Source organism: Orbicella franksi, chromosome 10, assembly GCF_964199315.1.
Source record: "Orbicella franksi chromosome 10, jaOrbFran1.1, whole genome shotgun sequence".
NCBI lineage: Eukaryota > Metazoa > Cnidaria > Anthozoa > Scleractinia > Merulinidae > Orbicella > Orbicella franksi.
The window spans coordinates 23,234,338-23,254,780 of record NC_138154.1 but is presented as its reverse complement, the minus strand read 5'-3'; the positions used below and the strand labels follow the sequence as shown (position 1 = coordinate 23,254,780).

Here is a 20,443-nt window from a genome sequence, read left to right as displayed (position 1 = left end):
CCCATTGCTGTTCCATGCAACTGTTTGTAGTGTTTACCGTTGTACTGAAAGTAAGTCGATGTAAGGCAAAGGTTCAGTAAGTCCATGATGTCTTCTGTAGGTAACGGCAGTTCAACAGTAGATTGTTGTATAGCGGTCTCGGTACACTGTAATGCCAATTGAAGTGGAATACTGGTGAACAGTGATTTCACGTCAAAAGACACAAGTTTGTAGTCGTCAGGTATCTGTACTGTCTTAATAGCGTCAATAAAGTTCTCCGTAGATTGTAGTTTGCGTCTTGATTTGTCAGTAAGGGGTAAGACGCAAACTACAATCTACGGAGACATGATAAAGGTAAGAGACAAAGGTAAGAGACATGATAAAAGGGTGGAGATAAGACAATCAGCCTAGAAACGTTTGACTGAGAACTGAAAAATAGCCCGAACTTTTATCATTGCAACTCTGCTAACTTTTTGCTGACAAATATCACGAGATTTTTATGGATATTTTTATGGACAAATCGTTTTTCCTTCCTACTCATACAAGGCACCAGACAGCTCACTTGAGAAAATTTCAGGTAATGTAGTTGTGAAAATGACATTTTGGTAATAATGTTTTTCAGGTGCTTGGTGTGCCGGGGTGAATAACAAACAGCAGTATCTGCAAATCGACTTCCAAGGGATGCGAAAAGTGACAAAAATCGCCACTCAGGGGAGGCCTGGGTCCAATGACTACGTTGAAAGCTTCAAACTGTCATTCAGCTTAGATGGAAAGTCCTTTGAATTCCATAGAGAGGTAAAATGCGAATCATATGTGTTTTAAATTACCAGTCAATATAGCTTAAAAGACTGCCATTAATTTCAGTTCCGGGTATTTGTGACTGACACTTTTGAGCTAAAACGGCTGTCTACTGCGTTCAGTTCACTTCCCTGACCCACCATCGAGTTGGCTCGTTACTGCTAAATAACAAGTTGTGAAACTCCAGAGGGCTATGAGTGGCAGACCTGGGCCATAGCCCCTTATTTTAAAAGTAAGCAACGTTGTAAAATTACGCACTAGGCTAACTGCTAAGGTGTCCTTGTTGAAATTATTATACCTGTTGTTTCGTAGGTTTTTGTGGGTAACACCGATGGTGACAGCATCAACACTAATCGGGTTCTTCCCCCATTTCACGCACGATACGTGCGAGTTCACCCTCAGTCTTGGAACAACAAAATCTGCTTAAGGCTCGAGATGTACGGGTGCGAGTCTACTGGCAAAGATGAAGGTATGGTTTACTTACAAAATTATATCAAATTTCTTTCATATTTAATTTCACGAGAATATGAAACTGGTAAGATTTAGATAGTATAATGGTCAATACTTATTTCAAGAAAAAAGCACCCACTTCATAGTTTGATAAAGTCTTGGCTTATTTCTGTTGTACGGTCACATTGATGACTGAAAAAAGACCAAATTAAGTACAGAATACCGGCAACCAGACAAAACACTTTACAACCGTCACACAATCAGAGGCTTGTTGATAGAGATTTGTTTGGTCCAAATTGTGTTCTGTGAAACATTCATAACACCGTCAGCGGATTTTTAGCAGGGTACCGAAAACCTCTAATAGGGCCTCATATCTTTCTTGCGTGTACGAATTTTGTAATGTATCTTTTTGTTTTAGTTACTCTTCCTTTCATCATTAATCCGGACACTGGTTATGTTAGCACTTCACATAGTCTAGACCGTGAACTACAGCACAAGTATATTCTGACAGTGGAGGTAAGAGGGTGCACTAAATGACAATAGTAACTCTTTTCACGGTTTATTTTTCTCATTTGCATTACAAAATCCTGCATGTACATGAGGCAATTTCGGGCTATTTTGTTGTTTCGGCCCAAAATTGCCTCGCATCCACATTGAATTACATTGCAATGCAGGTAAGAAAAGCTAACCCTGAAAAGGGCTATATATATGAAACAACAACAACAACACAACAACAGCATCAACAATAACAACAACAATAACAAAAACAACAACAAAAAGAGGAACGACAACAAAAACAGTGACAATAACAACAAAAACAACAACAGCAACAGCAACAATAACAACAGCAACAACAACGGCAAAAAAGCAACAACAATAACAACAATAACGACAAACATCAACAATAGCAACAACAACAACAATGGTAACAACGGTAACAGCAATAGCAACAACGACAACAACAACAGATTAAAGAGTGGACAACGATAACGTAATTATCAAGAGCGACGATGAAAACAGCGTTTGATAATTATAAGCGAATACTATCATTGGTCTGTATCTAATGATGTGATGAATTCAAGATGGAATCTTCTTTCTTCTACACTGTATGCAACGTAGTATTTCGTAAAGAATTTTCGTGCAGATTTCTTTTTAAAGAAAGCACCCTGTATGAAAGTGCGCGCTGAAAGCTGTACTCTTATCACTCTTTAGAAACACTCTGAGAACAAGTCACGAGCTGTTGACGACATAATGGCGCGAGTAAAGAAAATTTAATTTTGTTTTCTACTTCGTAATATGAATCAAGAATCGCTTTTATTTCGAAGAGTGAAAGAGTAGTGACGAAACATTGCTTGTATTTCGTATCGATTTAGCAAATAAGTCAGGCTGCAAAATACCCTATATGTCACGTGTGCCCTTATTAGTCGTAATATCACACGAAACACAACATAGAAAAAACAACTTCGCGACACTAACATCATTACTCTTTGCTCGTCATGTTTCAGGCCAAAGACAAAGGCATTCCATCTATGAATAGCACCACAACAGTTGAAGTACTGGTCATCGATACTAATGACAACCCACCAGTGTTTACGAAACCCGTGTACACTGCGCCGGTACCAGAGAACGCTTTCGGAGGATTTCAGGTATATTATCAAACGCTTTACATTGTATTGGGATTTCACTGTCTTACTGCGTGTTAGTTTCACTATCAGGATTTAGAATTTAGAACATTTACTTGAGTGGAAAAACGCGAGAAAAATCATCTTTTCTTATCGGGAATAAATTTCCGCGTGTTAAATTTTGGGAATCGTGTATAAAGGACTCGCTATCAATGCATGACTCTTTTACTTTTTTAGTATTATATATTTTTCTGTGCAAAAGTGAGTTTGAGATATTTTGTCGCCTTTGAAAGGTAATACGAGTTACAGCGCTGGACGCCGACGAAGGAAACAATGCTGCTGTTACTTACAATATCATAGACGGCGCAGACGGAAAGTTCATCATTGAAGGTCAGATACGGCAATATATCTTGATGATTTTAATGAGTGAATGGGGGTTGATCTGACCCTGCTAATTTTAAAGGAGTTACGTCTCGGTTTTCACATCTTGAAAAGTTTAGCCCAAACTGTTCAAGTTCGTCGTTTGTAATCCGTGTCAATCTCCTCCATCCTTAACCATCCTTGTTCCTTTGTGGTTTATTAGTATCTCTTTGCTGTGTGCCTATCTTAGTAAACTATCATTTTAAGTTTACCTTCAGTTTAAAGATAATTTTGTACGTGGCTAAAACAACTCAAAATACCTTGACAGAGCTCCTTTAAAAGGTTCAACCAGGCGATCTTTCGCCCGTTTACCATTACTTTGTGTTTTCAGGATCTTCTGGCATTGTTCGTCCTTCTAGCCGTCTTGACTACGAATCGATGGCGGACAAGTTTTACATTCTAAATATTTCTGCAACTGACAATGGCCATCCGCAGTTTACGTCGTATACTGTCCTTAATATCACCGTCACAGACTTTAACGACAATCAACCTAAATTCTCACAAAATTCCTACAACCTGGGCGTGTCCGAGGATGCTACGGTAGACACTTACTTTGATCAAATCATTGCGACTGACGAAGACGCTGGAGAAAACGCAAAGGTAATGAATGGTCTTTTAAAATGTTTTGCTGAAATTCTACGCAAATTATTTGTCTATATTTCAGCTTTATCAACAATTAAAACCACGGACTCTTTTATGAAACGCTCTTTATTCTTTCCTTAGATAACGTATTCCCTGAAAGAAGATGAAGGTATATTTTTCATTTCGCCTGAAACGGGGAAGTTAAAGATCCTGCGGGAACTAGACCGAGAGACAGAGGACAGTTACCGAATCACCGTCATAGCCACTGATAATGGCGCCCATAGGCTTTCGTCTCAAGTGGAGGTAGCATTAAGCTCGCCAGATCGATCAGTTATTTAATATGAAACGTAACTAAGACACTGATCTGATGGCAAACAAACCATGCTATTCTAATCATAAATGAACTTCCACGAGTGGTAATATGAGTCCACCTCTCACCTCAAACTATAGGAAAAACAAACGCAACCGACAACCGGCATAATGCCGTTAAAACAACAGAAACGGGCGATATCTGAAAATGACTTACATTGCCGTTAGTTATTGGTTTCTTTAAGCCTCGGAAGGTTCTTAAGTCACAGTAACCTTTCATGCTGACCAACACGGCACTGAGTATAATTCTGAAACTTCGGTGCCACTACATCAAATATTGTAAATCTCCTCTAATTACTTGCCTCTGTTCTCGTCAAGTTTTAAACTCTGCGCGAGCTTTCTTACTATCCCTTTAAGTATTTAATGTACTTTTTTCATTGTTTTCAAAAGAAAATTTTTGTTTTTTCTAAATACTCGAAGGTCTTTATCCAAGTTTTTGACGTAAACGACAATTCGCCTGAGTTTACTCGCGATTTGTACGCGCGGAAGCTGGTTGAAAACGTTGCTGTTGATACAGTGGTGCAAGTGGTGCAAGCCAATGATGCCGACGTCGGCAAAAATGGTCACGTGCGGTACAATATTACGGCGGGAAATGAAGTTGGTAATGTATCTGTAAAACTGTAAACAATTACTAGTATATTACACTGAGAATTTAGCTGAGATCAAATAATCAATGAACTTGGCTATAGCTGGAGATAGATATAGACAGTAAACTGGCATAATGGTTTCATTACGGTCAAAGCCATTTTAAAAAGCTATAAAAATGTTTTCTAAGATTTCCTCAAAGGAAGAGGCGACTGAATGGTTTGATTTCTGATCGGAATAGATGTTTTCCATATATATTCGCAAGAGCCAGGAGCTTGCGAAGTTCCTTGCATTGCGAACACCCAAAGACTTCAATTCTCGTCACATCCAGACTTTCGCTGGTAAACCACTGTTTCGCAAAGGTAAAAACGGTTAGCATAAACGTTTAAGCCTCGGCGTCATGAGCCAAGTTCGATGGGTTGGGTCTATTGCCCAAGCTAGTCAGAGTTATTTGTATGATGTGTTTTAAAATACGACTTGAAGTGGCGCAAAAGAAGCAGGTGAAAAAAACATTAACTAATCAAATGAAATACTGACTTGATAAACAAGTTTTGAATCATTCATTTGAAGGACTGTTTTCAATACATGAGCTAACTGGAGAAATAATTGTGGCGAAGCCGCTGGACCGTGAAGTCAAAGACATCTTGAGCATCAGCGTGTTCGCGGTGGATGATGGGGAACCTCAGAGAAGTGACAAAGCAGAAGTGGAATTTTTCCTGACTGACGTTAACGACAATTCACCTGTGATAAGACCACAGAAGAGCGAGGCCTCTGTTTTTGAGGTATTGATTAGAGCTTAGATTATCTTGTTACTTTAATAGAAAATATACAGCCTTGTAAAATTCGAAAAGAACTAATAGAAGCAAATACATTAAACTTAGTCAGAAATCAAATTGCGTAAAATCAAAAAGAATAGTAATAAAAGAAAAGAAAACCAAACAGGCAAGTTTCAGGCAGAGAACACAGGAAAATACTTTGAAGATAACCATAGCAACAAAATGTAGATATGTGAAAATGAACAAAAACCAAGGTTGATAAACACCACATATGAATACGATTTTATGAGCAAACATTTATCTCCATGATATTTTTGCTATGAATTGCTGAACGTAACTGGTTGGTATCTTAAATTGTTGATTGTCTTACTGAATACCCTTGGTATTTCTTTTCTTGTTTAGAATGTAAACAGTGGATCTTTTGTTTATGACGTTAATGCAACTGATGATGACATCACGCTGAACGGGAAAGTGGAATATGCCATCATGCACGGCGAGGAAGGGAAGTTTGTCATTAATGCTACTTCCGGTATAATAACAACAGCTGGAGCTCTGGACCGAGAAAAAAAGGATTCCTACACGGTACATGTTGCCATACTGCTGTTTAATTTTAGTTTCAACTGTTTTCATAATCCATCTTAATCTTCCTGAAACTTAACAATCGTTTTCTTTTTCCTCCTGTTAATTACATGCATTGTTTGTTGGGTGTTTTCCATTCAATTTTCCATTCGATGAAAACGTATGATACAGCACCTTCAATCGATTTTTTAAACATTTGAGGCGCGGTGGCCTAGCCAATGGAAGAGCGACGGACGCATGATTCGAATTAAAGCTTAGGCCGCAGGGGTCATTTGTTGTGGTCTCGGTCAGAATTCTCTTCAGCTCACAATCCCTTTCCACTAAGCAGTATAAATCCCACCGGCGAAGCGTTGGATCAAATTGCTAAAATTCTGGGCTGTAGACTCCCCTCCCTCAAAGAAAAACGAAAACAGATAACATTTCGGCGAGTACTAAATACGTAAAAATCAAGGCATTGATCACTTAGATCATCGTCAGAGTATTCACAATAATTACAACACCCCATGACTTGACTCCTATATTGTACCTTACCGGTAGCTTATTGTCATGGCGCGTGATCAAGGAACAGTTCCGTATATGGACTTCGGAACAGTAGATGTCGAGATTCTTGATATGAACGACAACACACCACGCTTTACAACCGTAAGTAGACTTAAACTCATACTTGGTAGAGTATACCCTAAAAGAGGTTGACTTTTTCCTAACAGTAACTATAAACAACTTATTAACCAAGACTATTTTTTTCAGACTTTTGGACCGTTCATGGCGACTGAAAACGAACCAGTGAACACAACTATAGGAGAGGTTTTTGCTGAGGATAAAGATATCGGGAAGAACGCTGAAATAACGTATTCCATTACCGGTAGGTCTTTATTGATTGTCAGTGTGATAATTCTTAATTTAATCTATTATGAGAAAATAATCCCTTCAAATGTCCTTCCCGAAACTAACGCAGTGTCGATTATGTATGATTAAGAAACAGTTCATTGGAGCGCAACCGGTAGCTAGCAGTACCAACCCTTGAGTAACGCTAACAGTTATAGATATTGGAAAATGTCAAACATCAAAGGTCTTCATAGCAAGATAAGGCTTCTTTTTGCAGGTTTGTTTTCCCTCCAAATTTTCCTCCCACCATGAAATTGTCTCCCCGAGTGCCAAAGTTCGTAATGCAGTGTAGAATAGCAAATCACAGATGACCTGCTTTGAAATTAGTCAGTAACTGAACAGTGGCAAAAACATCAGCATAAGTTTTGTGAATGAATATTACCTTGACATAAAGGAGAACCTTCTTTTCCAGTTTAGGCCATGGGTCACAACAGCACCTGCTTTAATAGTAAGGACTACCTTACTACACTTTTGCTGTTTTGCCCATTTTACCTGCAATCTGGAAGCAAGGCGTATGAGCACGAGTAAATGATTTTGCTTTCCTTTATTATTACCTTTTTTACGCCAGAAGGAGACGTGGATAACTGTTTTAATATAAATGGAACTTCAGGAACAATTTTTACCAGGAAACCTTTGGTAAGCACTTGGTAAACTTATGATGGAATTTACGTGAAAATGATTCCAGTAGACTCATTGAAGAATATATCGTATTGGGTGCTTCTACGACTTAAAAAAAATCAAATAAATTTAAAGTTCAGAAAAGTGAATTGTAGCATGTGTTGAGGGAATTCTCGTAGGGGTTGAGTAAAACCCCTCTAGCTAATGAATATTCCTACGAGAACTCAAGCTTCACTGAAAAGACAGAGGTAATTCTTTACGTTTAATTTTACTGGAAGGACAAACAACTAATTAATAATTTGTAGTATTTCATGTTATGTTAGATTCCATTTTGAAACATCATCCATGATAAGTTATCCAGTCCTGTCTATTTGATCTAGGATCGCGAGAGGACTAGGATTTACGATCTTACAGTATCAGCAACAAACATCGCGTCCAATCCTTCTCTGAGCAGCAGCACGACGGTTAGAGTCAATGTCCTGGACACCAACGATGAACCGCCTCGCTTTAGTGTTTCAAGCTACAACGAGACCATCTCCGAGGGAGACAAAGCTGGGACGTCCATCGTGAAAGTGTCCGCGCAAGATAAAGATCTGGTTGGTGTTTGAATATAACCAGTGTATTTTTATTTTGGAAGCTACTTAGGGCAACGGGGAAACCAGATGGTTAGATTGTTTGGCCAAAGACACTGTGTGCATGCGTTTTTTTAAGCTCTACTTGAGGCAAGCTAGCAAACCAGATAGATGTCTAGGATGTATAGTCAAAAGGAGTGTGTTTTTTCTTTGAAGCTACTAAAGTCAAGCTAGTAGTTATAACCCAGATGTCTACTGAGGATGTACATGTAGTCCGAGGCAGCGTGTGTTGTTTTTGTAAGCGAGTCACTCAGAACTTTCATCAACTTCTTTATCAAATTGCAATGTCAGCAGTCAGAGAACGGGCATGAATGTTGAATGATGCCTTCTTGATGGGTCTCAAGACCTTGTCTTGTGCTGGCAGGGGACAAAGTTAGCAACTTCATACAGCTACTCACCATTGACTTTGGCTCTTTGAAATATCAGCATGTCTAGAGCATTTTTCACTTAAAATCACCTAACTAGACAACATGTGACTCAAACTGAAGTAAAGCAGACACGAACAAACTAAACAAAACAACAACTACAACAACAACAACTACAACACCAACTACAACAACTCCAAAGGATAAATTTCGGTCCTAAAAAGAATTTGAGGCGTCAACAACGTTCTATTGACTTCCAGCTCACGACCATGTTTGAATTAATTTTCAATGAAAAACAAGTTTGAAATCTTGAACCACTACTAATGCACAGAAACAGTTTCTTGGACGTAAATAAGCACTTAAATATCTTTCCCTAGGGGACGAACGGGCGAGTGTTGTACAGAATTCTATACGACGAAGTAAACACAAACGTGTTTAGCATAAATCAAGATTCAGGAATAATGACGCTGAAAAACACCATTGACGAAGAAGAATACAGACGATTTATGGTCATGGTAGAGGCCAAGGACCTTGGATCGCCCCAGCCCCTCTCGTCCGTTGTACCTGTACACGTTACTGTTGAAGATGTAAATGACAACCAGCCCATATTTGATAAACAATCCTATAGGTATGTTTTTCTTTTACCCTGTCTAAAAGATAAACGTTAGCGTGCTTTTCTGTTTTACCTGTTTTGGTAGACGAAATCATTGCATCTTTGTCAGATGCATCATGGTAATGTTAAAGTGTCTCGATGTTTTTGTTTTATATGATTTCAGCTTCGCTTTAACATTATTGGGGAATTAGTCTTTGCCAAAAAATGTGGAATCATTTTGAAGTACCTAATCCTGAATTTAAATTTAATACCGCAATCATTTTTGTTGAGAAACTTCCACTTTATTCTGAGTTGATGCTATTTCTACATTTAATATTCCTTATATAGCTCACTTTGGAGGAAACGTCTACATCTTTAAATGACGTTTAATGGAATAAAAGTAAAAAAAATTACCCTTAACTGATATAAAGACCAATAGCAAATTTGTTTTTACCTCTGTACTTATACGTCTTGTCCTCTTAAAGTGCTTCAGTGTCGGAGGCCGCTGCTGTTGGTCGCTCAGTTATCAAGGTCACAGCAACAGACCAAGATACGGGAACTAATGCTGAAATAACCTACGAGATTATAAGTGGAGATGATCAAGGTAACAGTGTATCAATAAACGTGTTGCAGTACGTCAGGAAAATTTTTATCGATGTTGCTCAGAGCACGAGGAACGTATTGGTTATTTACGTGTTCTGAGTTGTGTGAAAGTGATATCATACCCCACAATGCAAAATGCAAACAGGTTAGTTAGAGGGGATAAAGGGTGAAAAGACTGTTGAAGAAGAACCCACCCACCCCCCTGTTGATAAGCTAGCGACCCGTATGAGGGTTGTCTTTGTTTCGATTGGCAGGTTGTTTAACATTAACGTGATTCTTAGTGTAACAATATGTATGGATTTTCTATATTTCCACTTGGACAGACAGTAGTATAAAAGCCGGCTATGAAAACTTCATATGACGGACGCTGGCTGTAAAAATTTGGAATATCCCAAAACAGATGTAGACGCACTCAGCTAAGGGTGGTGTGCTATCAATTAAAAGAACCGAATCGACGCTAACCGAAACCCTGATGACAGATTCAGTCACTTCCTTTCACCAGGTGATTTCCGCATAGACAACACTGGCTCTGTGTACGTAAACAGAGGATTGGATAGGGAAAGAATTGCCACCTATTCGCTAGTGGTTGGAGCTTATAACTATGAAACCATGGCCTTTAATGAGACAAGCCGACCACGGCAGAGAAATGTGGACGGTATGACATCTCTTCAATTAAATTCAAGAGTATGCTTTGATTTCTCTACTTTTTTTTTCTATTTTATCAAAAACATGGGCATCAAATCTTCAGTTTGAGTCAGCTCACTTTGGATCGCAAGCAGATTTTAGTGTCTTTACTAATTACGATAAACATTATTCTTTCAGCTGAGGGTTATCTGTATGACACTTCAACCGTTACGGTAGCTATCACTGATATAAATGACAACGCCCCAACGTTTATCAGGCCACTTTTTACGGGAGGTAAGAAAACCAATGACCTCACTAATGGCTGTTGTACGTATTGCATATCTGTGTTCTCCCGGGCTGCGCCACATAATTTTCTGGGTGACACATGCATTGTGGCGGGAAAGGAAGGCTCTATGCATTCCGTTAGATAACGCCCAAAACTGCAAGCCTCCTGATTGTTTTTCTTACAAACATAGACTAATCACTTGCAAAATTGATGAAAAAACACCGCCGTTATGGTTGTGGGGGGTGGGGGTGACGGAGAGAGGGGAGTCCTTAATTACAACCCGTTAGTAATAAATGAGTTTAAAAAGTGCAAATTTCATTAAAGTAACTGGAAATGATTCACACAGCACTTTGCAAAACATTCTCTAACAATAGATTGAAAAAAAAAAAAACAAAAAAAAAAAACAAAACAATGTTCACTCAATAGATTGAAATACAAATGGACTGTACATTAACTGGCTACTCCTTAACTTTAAACATAAATTGTACGGGTAACTACAGTCTGGTGATACTTTTCGATTACGTGATACACGTGGAAACGAGTGACTTTTGGTGATTTGAAACTCGTGATTTTGAATTAATTTTAAATATTTTATTTTTAGGTATTGCAGAAGGTGCAGATCTAAACACTTTCATCATGAAAATCAGGGTGGGTAAAAACAACTATAAAATGAGTATTTTAAATAACATTTCGTCCCATGTTGCGCTTTGTCCGATACGTTTAGAGCCCCTCTTATACTTATTTTGACAATGAAATTCGCCAGATATGGTATCTGCGAAATTTTACCATGTGAGTAGCTTTTGTGAACTCCTTGGCTAATTGCGAATTTGGGTTAGCAATGCTATTTAGGGTAACGTCTATTTTTATCGCAGGCTACAGACAGAGACGCGGGTAACTTCAGTGCGGTGCAGTATAGAATATCATCTGGAAATGACGGTGGCTTTTTCAAGATCGATGAGAACACAGGATTCATAACGACAGCAAGTAACTTCAAAGGGAAGAAGGGTCAGCGGTTTACCATTAAAGTGAGTGCTTACGACAATCATGGGAAGGCTCCTACAAACGAAGCTGATGGAGAGGCAACCGCACAGGTAATGACTGTCCGAATTTGTTATGATTTTTTTAAATTAGTTTCTTTTTATATGATTCCAGTCTTCTTGAAGGTCGACGTGGTCTCATGAACAGGTTCCGGGGGGAGGAGAGGAGGACGGGCACTCTACAAAGGTTTATACGGGCAGACTCCACCCCAAGGTTCAACCCCTTACCCTTTTGTATACCATTTTGAAAGAAATGATACCCCTTTCGTAGACCTTTTTATTGAAAAAAGCACCTCTTTCACTTCCCTACTTGAGAACACTGCATCCCTTTTCTAAACCCTTGGAATGAATGAGCAATATCACCAGAGAACATCAAGCATAACCAGGAGAGATGTTAACGACACAACTAAAAGAAATTTTTTACTCAGTTCATGTTCACGTCGGACCTGCATTTCTCTGCCCCTTCATATGCCTCAACTTGTGAAATCCCTACCCAGGTTTTATACCTTAAGCCTGAAAAAGGTACCCCTTCCGTGCGGAGCCTCCTCTAATAGGACATGATAGGGGGTATCCCCCGGGACAAGTCTTTAAATAAAGAAAAAGGTAACGATCTAATTGCTAATACATCTCGTCATCTTCGCCTCCTCACGGCAGGAGGCGCATTGCGTCTTTCCCATTGCGTCTAACCCTATAGTTAGTTATTTCTCTTCACGCCATGAGGCGCATAGGGCTGTAACTGTCTCTCGCCAACTAGCCCTGTCTTGCGCTGCGCCCCTGACCTCCGCCCAGCTGGACCATCTCTTTTCCCTATCCCTAACCCTAACCCTAAGTTTAAAAACCCTGTTAGCTTTGTGCAGTGTGAAGAACGCTTTTGCGACATGTCTTCTTTGTTCTCCAGATATTCGTTCTTGTTGATGAACAGAGAGTCACTCTCAAGGCTCAAGTTGATCCATCTCTCATCGAGCAGAATAAAGAGGAGTTTATCAGGTCATTATTCTATCTCTTCCAGTTTTACGCGGGCGTTACTAACAATTGTAACTTTAAACTATTTATGCATCTCATCTTCATGATTGAGACTAGCAGAGGTTTACAACGAGCGCCTATTTGAATTCTAATCAAGTTTTAGGGTAATTTCTCTGCATCATGCCAACAATTCCATCATAATCTTGTTCTCTTTTTTTTTTTAAAGTGACGAGTTGCTTTATCCGAAAGTTACTTTTTTTATCATCAGCATCATACTGTGACGCATGTAACGTGGAATTTACATGTACTGTAATTTAAAATCAGTCAGTAGCTTTTTTGATATTAATAAACGTGATAGAAACACTTCTTAGTTTTTGATGCCGCCCCTCTAGTATGTTGAATAACATCACTGAAGCCGAGGTGAACATAGAAGCGATATTCAAGGTCTTTGCTGAGACTACCGATGGGAGACAGATCGCTAACTCTGAAGTACTCTTCCATGCTGTCAATGTTGAGGATCAAAACATCATGACCAGTGATGAAGTGTTAAGGTAAATGAACTTTAAAATACTAAGCGAGGAATGTACCTTTATTAGCAACTGCTAAATGACTAGGCCTTGTTTATTAATAAGTTGCGGCATGCTTCACTAGTTACTTTGCTTTCAGGGGCTGGTGAGTGGTACATAAAAAACGCAGGTTTCGGGGACTATCTTAATGCGACCTCAAAATCTTTGAAGGCTTTGCGATGAGTCACTTCATCTCGGTTTTGTTTGCTTGTTTTTTTTGTTTTTTGCTTTTTTTTTTACCGTCTCGGGGGTAAAATCCAATATCAACGAAAAAAAACTGGCTTTAGCCTTTAAAGAATTGGATCTTACTCAACATATCATAGGTTACATATAATATCTTTACTAAGTTATATCCGATATAAATTGTAAGACCAGCCGGCCAAGCCCGTGGGTTTTTCTCGTTTGATTCTCTTTTCTGTGATCTCTACAAACACAGGACGACGCACCGTTACTTCAAATTAATTATAGTATATCAGAGCTATAGTTCGAATTCTAATTCCTTCGTTTCAGTACAATTGAAAAACACGCTGACAAGTTAGAGACTCTGTACGCCAGATGGAAGATAAGGGCTCCGATTTCCACTACAACAGAGCCTCCAGCAGATGATAGTGGCCTGGGTAACGCTGAACTAGCGCTGATCATCTTGGGATCTGTTGTGGGGCTGCTTTTGTTGCTTGGTCTGTGCTTCGCTATTAAGACCCGCTGCAGGTAATTTAAAACTGATCTTCTCATTGGCCGAAAATTGACCCATTTTGATCGGTTTTCAATTGTTTCGACCAGGTTACTCATCATCGTGATCATAGTCACCAAATCAATGTAAAATACTGTCCTGTCACAATTCTGTTACAGGAAAGGTTGAACTCTTCTGTCACTCGAAAAAAGGTTCTGTTATCTACCTATCGTACTGCTTACTCTGGATTTCCTTGCTAATCTGTTAATTCAGTCCTTAGTACGTTGATATTGATATCGTTAGGCGAATTGTGATGTTGATCACTCATTCAAAGGGTTAGATCACCGTGTTTTAGGTAAATCTGTGTATTTTGGTTAATTACGAGTTGTACACTTCAAATTGGCAGAGCAGCTGTCTGTTATTGGCAAAATCATGGTCACCAAAGTCCGAACATTATAAATGACACTCTCATACAAATTCAGAATAAACTTGAAAAGATTCGACCGTACGTTTTTCAAGTTTGGCCAAATGCAGTCCGTTTTAGTCTTTCCCAATTTTCCCATCCGTGCTTCCTTTTTTGGCTTTTCTTTGTTTCTTTTGAGTTTGTCTAGATTTTTAAGACATTACTGTGATGTCTCGATCAATTCTATGACCGAGTCATTAGCCACTTTAAAGGTAAAACACGGTACAGTAAGGCCCAATTATTTATTGAATGGCCAATCTTTATATTCCTTTGTTCTATTTACAGAGTTAAGAAACGTGACATGTACAACTCACCAAGAGGGCGAAGAAAGTTTGGTGACGTTAATCGTCAGTGAGTATTTTACATCTAGAGATGTCATTTTCCGTGTGTGTTTCTGGTTATCTATTCCTATACAGAGGGCTCAGTTTTTTGGTATCCGTTTAATCGCTTAGAAATCAGGCCGGCCATATTGCCAGGTTTCATAATTACTGTTTTTTTGTCCGTTGTAGTGGTTCCTGGTCACAGTACGATGACATTGTCGGTTCTATTGAGGGCAAAGGCGTTGCCTCCGTCAAGTATGTTTCAACCTTGTACCTTATACATCTATGGTTTTGGAATTAAATGTTTTTTTTTTTTTTTCTGGAACATTTCTCATTATAAAGTTGTTTTTACTGTAGAATGTCTCGTCCGGGAAGTTCATATGGAAGTGATCCAGGAATGTTCAGTTCAGAATATGCCCTGACCAAGAAAAGGCAGTAAGTCAATAACTTGATGTAACACTGAAGGAATTTGACCTTACAGAAATCTGGCTGTTTATATTAACCCTATTACATGTACATCATGATATTCCCACAGCCACCATCTTTGATCCGCCATCTTGGATTTCTTGATTATTCAAAACGTCAGAGAAACGCCAGAAAATGACTCAAAAACAATCAATATTAATAAAAAGCAGAAATAAGTAAGCGCTGGTAGTTTTTCCCCCACCCGTAGTCTGTACAGGATAAATTTTACTCGCTTCTTTTGTTTGCATAATAATTTTTGTCACAACTGGGTTTGTTGTAGCGTTGAAGAATGTCATTTATTACTTAGTTTTTCGCAGTAAGTTTGACGTAGCGTGCCCTTATACGCGTGGATGTGTCTTAATTGTGCAATTATAGAAAGCTATTTACTGTATATGTCACTGTCTTGAATGTAATAGATGAATCCATAGCGCATTAATTAAGTTATAAACTTTAGAAGGAAATCCTAACTTCCTTTTATTCTTTTCGTGTAGTTCACTGGAAGACAGAATTTGGGATGAGGGTGATTATTACTTATCACAGGTAAAAACAGAATTGAAACTTCCTGGAGTGCACCGTGCGCGATTTAGATAATCAAAGAATTTTACATTAATAATTGAATTTAGGAACAAACTTAAAACTGTTGCCAAAAAAAAAAGAACACTTACAAAAATTGAATTCTGCTTACGGCATATTTGAGTCAAGAAATTCCTTTCAACTAATATTCCAACCCTTTTAGTCTAGTGTGCAGTTCTAAAGGAAGGTGTGGTCTCGAAACGGTCTGACTCATTGTAATGGGCTGCATCTATTCAGAGGTCACATACAGAATGATCCTTGCGTTATGTTATTGTACAACCCTCTTGTATTACAGTGCCTCAACCTCTCCCTATATATGATACTGACCCAACATCCTATCCAGAAGAAACAGCCAAAGTTTTCTTTATGAAGCTAGTGGATTAGGAAAAAATATCACTTTTGACAGTTGATTTTTCAACAGGATTCCAAACTGGACTCGTATCTTGATGATGACGGTGAATCGGACCACGGAGCAGCAGCAAGTGACATCAGCCAGGCAAGCTCTGCTCATTCATCAGGAATGACAGCTGATGGCATGGTGGTTACTAAAGTGTAGTAAGAGACACGGATCGGAGAGGTGTGGAGGATAACTTACAAACTACGAACTTCCTTAATAGAGCAACACAACAAGAAATAACTTCTTTTCAGCAAACAACAAATGAATAGCATTGATAACAGTAGTAAAAAATGATAGGTTGCATTTTTTAGATTTTCACACTTTGGGTTTTGATATACTGCTTCATGTATAGATCACGATGTCCAAACGAGGCTCTTTGAACTTTTCATTGAAGCGCTGAAAGATGTAGAAAGCGCAGTTTGCATAAGTCTCTTCAAACAGTGCTTTCTACTTTTAGACTTAATGTAAAAGGTTTAGAAGAACTGATACTTAGCTTTTGGACACAACAGCTGATTCTCATAAATGGTGAATTGCTTTTATCTGGGAAATGTCACATCCAGTTGCTTTTACGCTCGACGCAATAGGGCATAGCCTCTTGAGCAGGAAAAAATCAGGGTCCCCCTGGACGAGAGAACGCTTAACAAATAGGATCAAGTTAATATTGCGAAAAATGCTATAAGTTACGCGTGCGAGACTCTGTTTTAAAGAAGTGGTACTAACTTTCATTCACCGACATTTTTCTGGGTTAAATTAAATGTTACATTGTCTCTAATTATAGAATATAAGCCAATAGATAAAGGGTATTTTTAGACCCTACTGGTATAGCTTCATAGCTGATCATAGCTACATGTATCTATTTCCTTTTTCCTGCATCAATTCTGATGCAATTCTTGATGAGTCACCAACGATCTTGTTATTTGAAATACTTCCACAAAAAAATTTTTGGATTCGGTTAAATCCTCGATTTTCGGTGCCCCGACGAAATCTCGAAAATAGCCCCAAAACACCGCCATTTTGTTTCACGACCGAGTTTGAGGAGAATGGGCCCGGCGGCTGTTGTGACGTCTACCCAGGAAGGTAATATCTCACGTCCTCTCATCTCCTTCAGGATGGTGCAATACACATTCGAAAAGTGCACAGAAATACCTTCTAGAAGTGCTATCGGTTGTTGCAGCAATATCCCAGATCTAAAAAAAGATATACTGTACAATTTACTGGCGATGATCGGTCAATGGTACAATAAAGACATAAACCTAGACGTGCAGTAATGCTAACATCAACAGCTGTGTTCAAAAAGTTCAAAAAGATCAAATTCCTTAAATAGAGAATCTTTTAGTCTCCAGTAAGTTAAATTCACGTCTTTAGGAAAAATTCCGAGGAGTTCAAACTCTGATGCATCATGGCGTTCAGAAATGCACGGAGAGCAGGCTGCTGATATTCGTACCAATCCTGTAATATTGATGTTTTACACTAGAAAATAAAGCAACTGATCACATTTTAGGTATACTTTATTTTGTTACTCGTCATTACTCTTATGTTTTCCCTTACCTATGACGTTTTATGGCTTTATGCTAAAAAAAAACAAAAAACAACCTGATTATTGTTTTCGCCGCAGGGTAACAATTAGACATGGGGTAAAACAGGCTAAAAATTTAGAAATTAGGCGTGAAAATTGGAAAATTTTAAACGTTAGCCGTAAAAAAAATTTAAGTGTAAAAACATTTTTAGCCACGAGAGTAAAAGTCTCAAAACCTCTTTTCAAAACTTTTCAGTCTGTGTTTTGTCTTTTTATAGTAAGCTATATTATTCTTAAAGTAATACTTTTTTCCACCCCGGAATGGTCCTAAGCCCTTCAATATGTTTTACAGTAATCAAAAATAAAAAGCCTGGCCAAACGGTGCATGATAGTCGACGATAATGGAATGACTCTCCTCGAATTTTCACCGACTATCATCAACTATCATCTACTATCATGCGCCGTTTGACTAAGGCTTAAGGGAAACAAATTAACCGTTAACCGTGAAAAAAGAAAATATATGTATATATATATTAACCGTTAATCGTATAAATTAAACCACCACCCCAATGAGGACCTCATGTATTAATGGCGGCAAAAAGTGGGGCTCACAAATGCAGAAAAATTCTTTTGATAGTTAATCTACAACAAATGAGCAGCACCTGTTGCATGTTCTGACAATGCTTGCCGTCATGTGGTATTTTGGCTCTTTGTTTTACCTTCCCCTATCAGTAACTAACCCAACAATAAAGTGGTTTATGTTGTTAACTTACTTCTTTTGTGAAGCTTCAAGCTCTTATTAACGTTTGTACATATTCTTTTACAAAACTTGGCATATACAAAGCAGTTTAATTGAATTGATTTAGATTTAGTTATTTTTCAACCAACGCCCTGGTTCTGGCAATTAAGAGAAAGTTTCCCCATTTGTAATCAAGTTCAGCAGTGTTCATATTTGTCATTGAAACGAACAATTGCTTCAAAGACTACTAGCTAATTGTTTTGGGCGCCGCAGTGACTCCAAGAGTGCAGTCTTCTTCCGTCGAAATGATCCCAGAAGAATTCGCTTAAATCGGGGGATTCTTACGGTGTACACTATGGGATTCGCAAAGCTGTTACTGTAATGCAGGAGTTTAGCAAAGGCGAAAACTTCATAAGGAATATGAGAAGACTCCCATTTATCATTTACGAACACCACGATGTTTAAAATGTAGAACGGTACCCAGGTCAAAACAAAAACAAGCGTTAATATGAGAAGAGTGGTGACCAGTTGTTTTTCCTGCGCGCTTCTCTTCTGCTGCTCAAGTTCTTCTTGATATCTACTCTCCCGTTTTGGCTTTTCTTTTTTCTCTTTTGTCACGTTTGCCCATATGAGGGCATAAGTCACGCAAATGACTAAAAGCGAAGAAAATATGAAGAAAATGACGAAATAGAAGAAAATTTTGAATTTGAATACTTCGAAGCCGTTCATAAAATACAACACAGCAACCAGCAATGATAATAACCACACAACTGCTATAAGGCCGTAATAAGTAGATTTTGAGACGATCCGATGTCGTAATGGACGCATAACCGCACATAATCGTTCCAAAGCTATAATTGTGAGAGCGAAAATCGAGGCAAATCCTGTAAAAATGTCAATAGCTTTGTACGCGATGTAAGTTCCTTTGTCAGTTCCTTTGTTTGTTTTCCAGTAAAAGATAAGCTGGTGAATGTACATCGGGACAGCAAAGGCGCCCACCAGAAGATCTGCAACAGCCAGCGTCACAAGGAAGTAGTTGGCACGCAGGCGCAGTAGTTTCTTTCGAGTGAAGACTGCGATGGTCAGGGTGTTGCCAACGATAATGGCGAAGGCTACCAAAGCGAGTACAACACACCACGTGACCTGCTCGGAAAGGGGAATGGTGCTGATCTGCGTCGGTGCTTGTGGAGTAGAATTGGAACTATTCTGAAAATAAGGGCTCGTAAAATTTCTCCCCATGCTCCTGTTCATGATTCCATGGAATTATATCTGAAAAGAGAAAATTGGAATTGCATTGTTAGTTGTCGTGTCTATGCTAGTTATGCAACGTTTTCGTGTAGTATACTATGGAATAACCTACGAGCCACTTGTATTTTTTCGGTATACACACAAGCCTTTGGGGCATATTCCATGGTATATCGATTTTATACCAGGTCATAGAAACAGTGGCTAACACAAAATATGCATATGCCACATACGCACAGCACTCGATTGGAAAGTTGGATGTAATACTATTGACCATACAACGGCTTTCCTGTTTTCTTATTGCCTGTATTTTCCTTGGCATGGTATAAAAATATGTATCAAACACAAGAGACGGTATTTCATCCCATTTCCAAACAACGATTACAGAGATTGAGATCCAATTACGATTCGAAAGCCCTCTTTGAACAGAGACAATAGCTTCGAATTAGCCAACATCTAAGACACTATTTGAGCCCCCTTGAGACCATAATGAACATCATATAACCCTTCTTAACATTCACAATTTTATTGTGGCTGATGAAGTTCGGTGGGACCGAACTAAATATTCCACTTTGAATTGCGATTTTTAATTGCGCTCTGACTACAGAAAACGCATGATTTTAGAGTAGGAACTCAGGAATTTTTTTCTAAACATTATCGAATTAAAAATACCACGTGCTAACGAATTAAAGAATAAAACACTTTATATCAATCAAGACTGAAA

General features: G+C 38.6%; 2 protein-coding genes across 2 annotated transcripts in view; one reads left to right on the top strand and one right to left on the bottom strand.

Annotated features, from left to right (window-relative positions):
* The window catches only part of LOC145500257 (protocadherin Fat 4-like), a 59,873-nt gene extending 43,435 nt beyond the window's left edge, over positions 1–16,438 (top strand). The window contains exons 48-75 of the mRNA XM_081479761.1: positions 602–774; positions 1,090–1,246; positions 1,646–1,743; positions 2,733–2,873; positions 3,143–3,239; positions 3,601–3,869; positions 3,993–4,154; positions 4,641–4,821; positions 5,376–5,587; positions 5,984–6,163; positions 6,698–6,802; positions 6,908–7,022; positions 7,614–7,681; positions 8,044–8,259; positions 9,038–9,288; positions 9,738–9,856; positions 10,358–10,510; positions 10,678–10,773; positions 11,367–11,413; positions 11,638–11,856; positions 12,701–12,789; positions 13,158–13,316; positions 13,842–14,039; positions 14,750–14,815; positions 14,974–15,039; positions 15,142–15,219; positions 15,741–15,789; positions 16,244–16,438. Coding sequence (XP_081335887.1) covers positions 602–774; positions 1,090–1,246; positions 1,646–1,743; positions 2,733–2,873; positions 3,143–3,239; positions 3,601–3,869; positions 3,993–4,154; positions 4,641–4,821; positions 5,376–5,587; positions 5,984–6,163; positions 6,698–6,802; positions 6,908–7,022; positions 7,614–7,681; positions 8,044–8,259; positions 9,038–9,288; positions 9,738–9,856; positions 10,358–10,510; positions 10,678–10,773; positions 11,367–11,413; positions 11,638–11,856; positions 12,701–12,789; positions 13,158–13,316; positions 13,842–14,039; positions 14,750–14,815; positions 14,974–15,039; positions 15,142–15,219; positions 15,741–15,789; positions 16,244–16,378 — 3,899 coding nt within the window. The 3' untranslated portion in view covers positions 16,379–16,438. The remainder of the gene's footprint in view (positions 1–601; positions 775–1,089; positions 1,247–1,645; positions 1,744–2,732; positions 2,874–3,142; positions 3,240–3,600; positions 3,870–3,992; positions 4,155–4,640; positions 4,822–5,375; positions 5,588–5,983; positions 6,164–6,697; positions 6,803–6,907; positions 7,023–7,613; positions 7,682–8,043; positions 8,260–9,037; positions 9,289–9,737; positions 9,857–10,357; positions 10,511–10,677; positions 10,774–11,366; positions 11,414–11,637; positions 11,857–12,700; positions 12,790–13,157; positions 13,317–13,841; positions 14,040–14,749; positions 14,816–14,973; positions 15,040–15,141; positions 15,220–15,740; positions 15,790–16,243) is intronic.
* Positions 16,439–18,320: 1,882 nt separating this feature from the next.
* Positions 18,321–19,863, bottom strand: LOC145500868 (beta-1 adrenergic receptor-like). The gene has a single exon (XM_081480405.1). The coding sequence runs from the start codon at positions 19,723–19,725 to the stop codon at positions 18,712–18,714; it is 1,014 nt and encodes a 337-aa protein (XP_081336531.1). The 5' UTR covers positions 19,726–19,863; the 3' UTR covers positions 18,321–18,711.
* Positions 19,864–20,443: the final 580 nt, after the last annotated feature.

What these genes read in the sequence shown, in the direction of transcription:
- LOC145500868 (XM_081480405.1), bottom strand. Translation starts at nt 19,725, where the DNA reads ATGAACAGGAGCATGGGGAGAAATTTTACGAGCCCTTATTTTCAGAAT.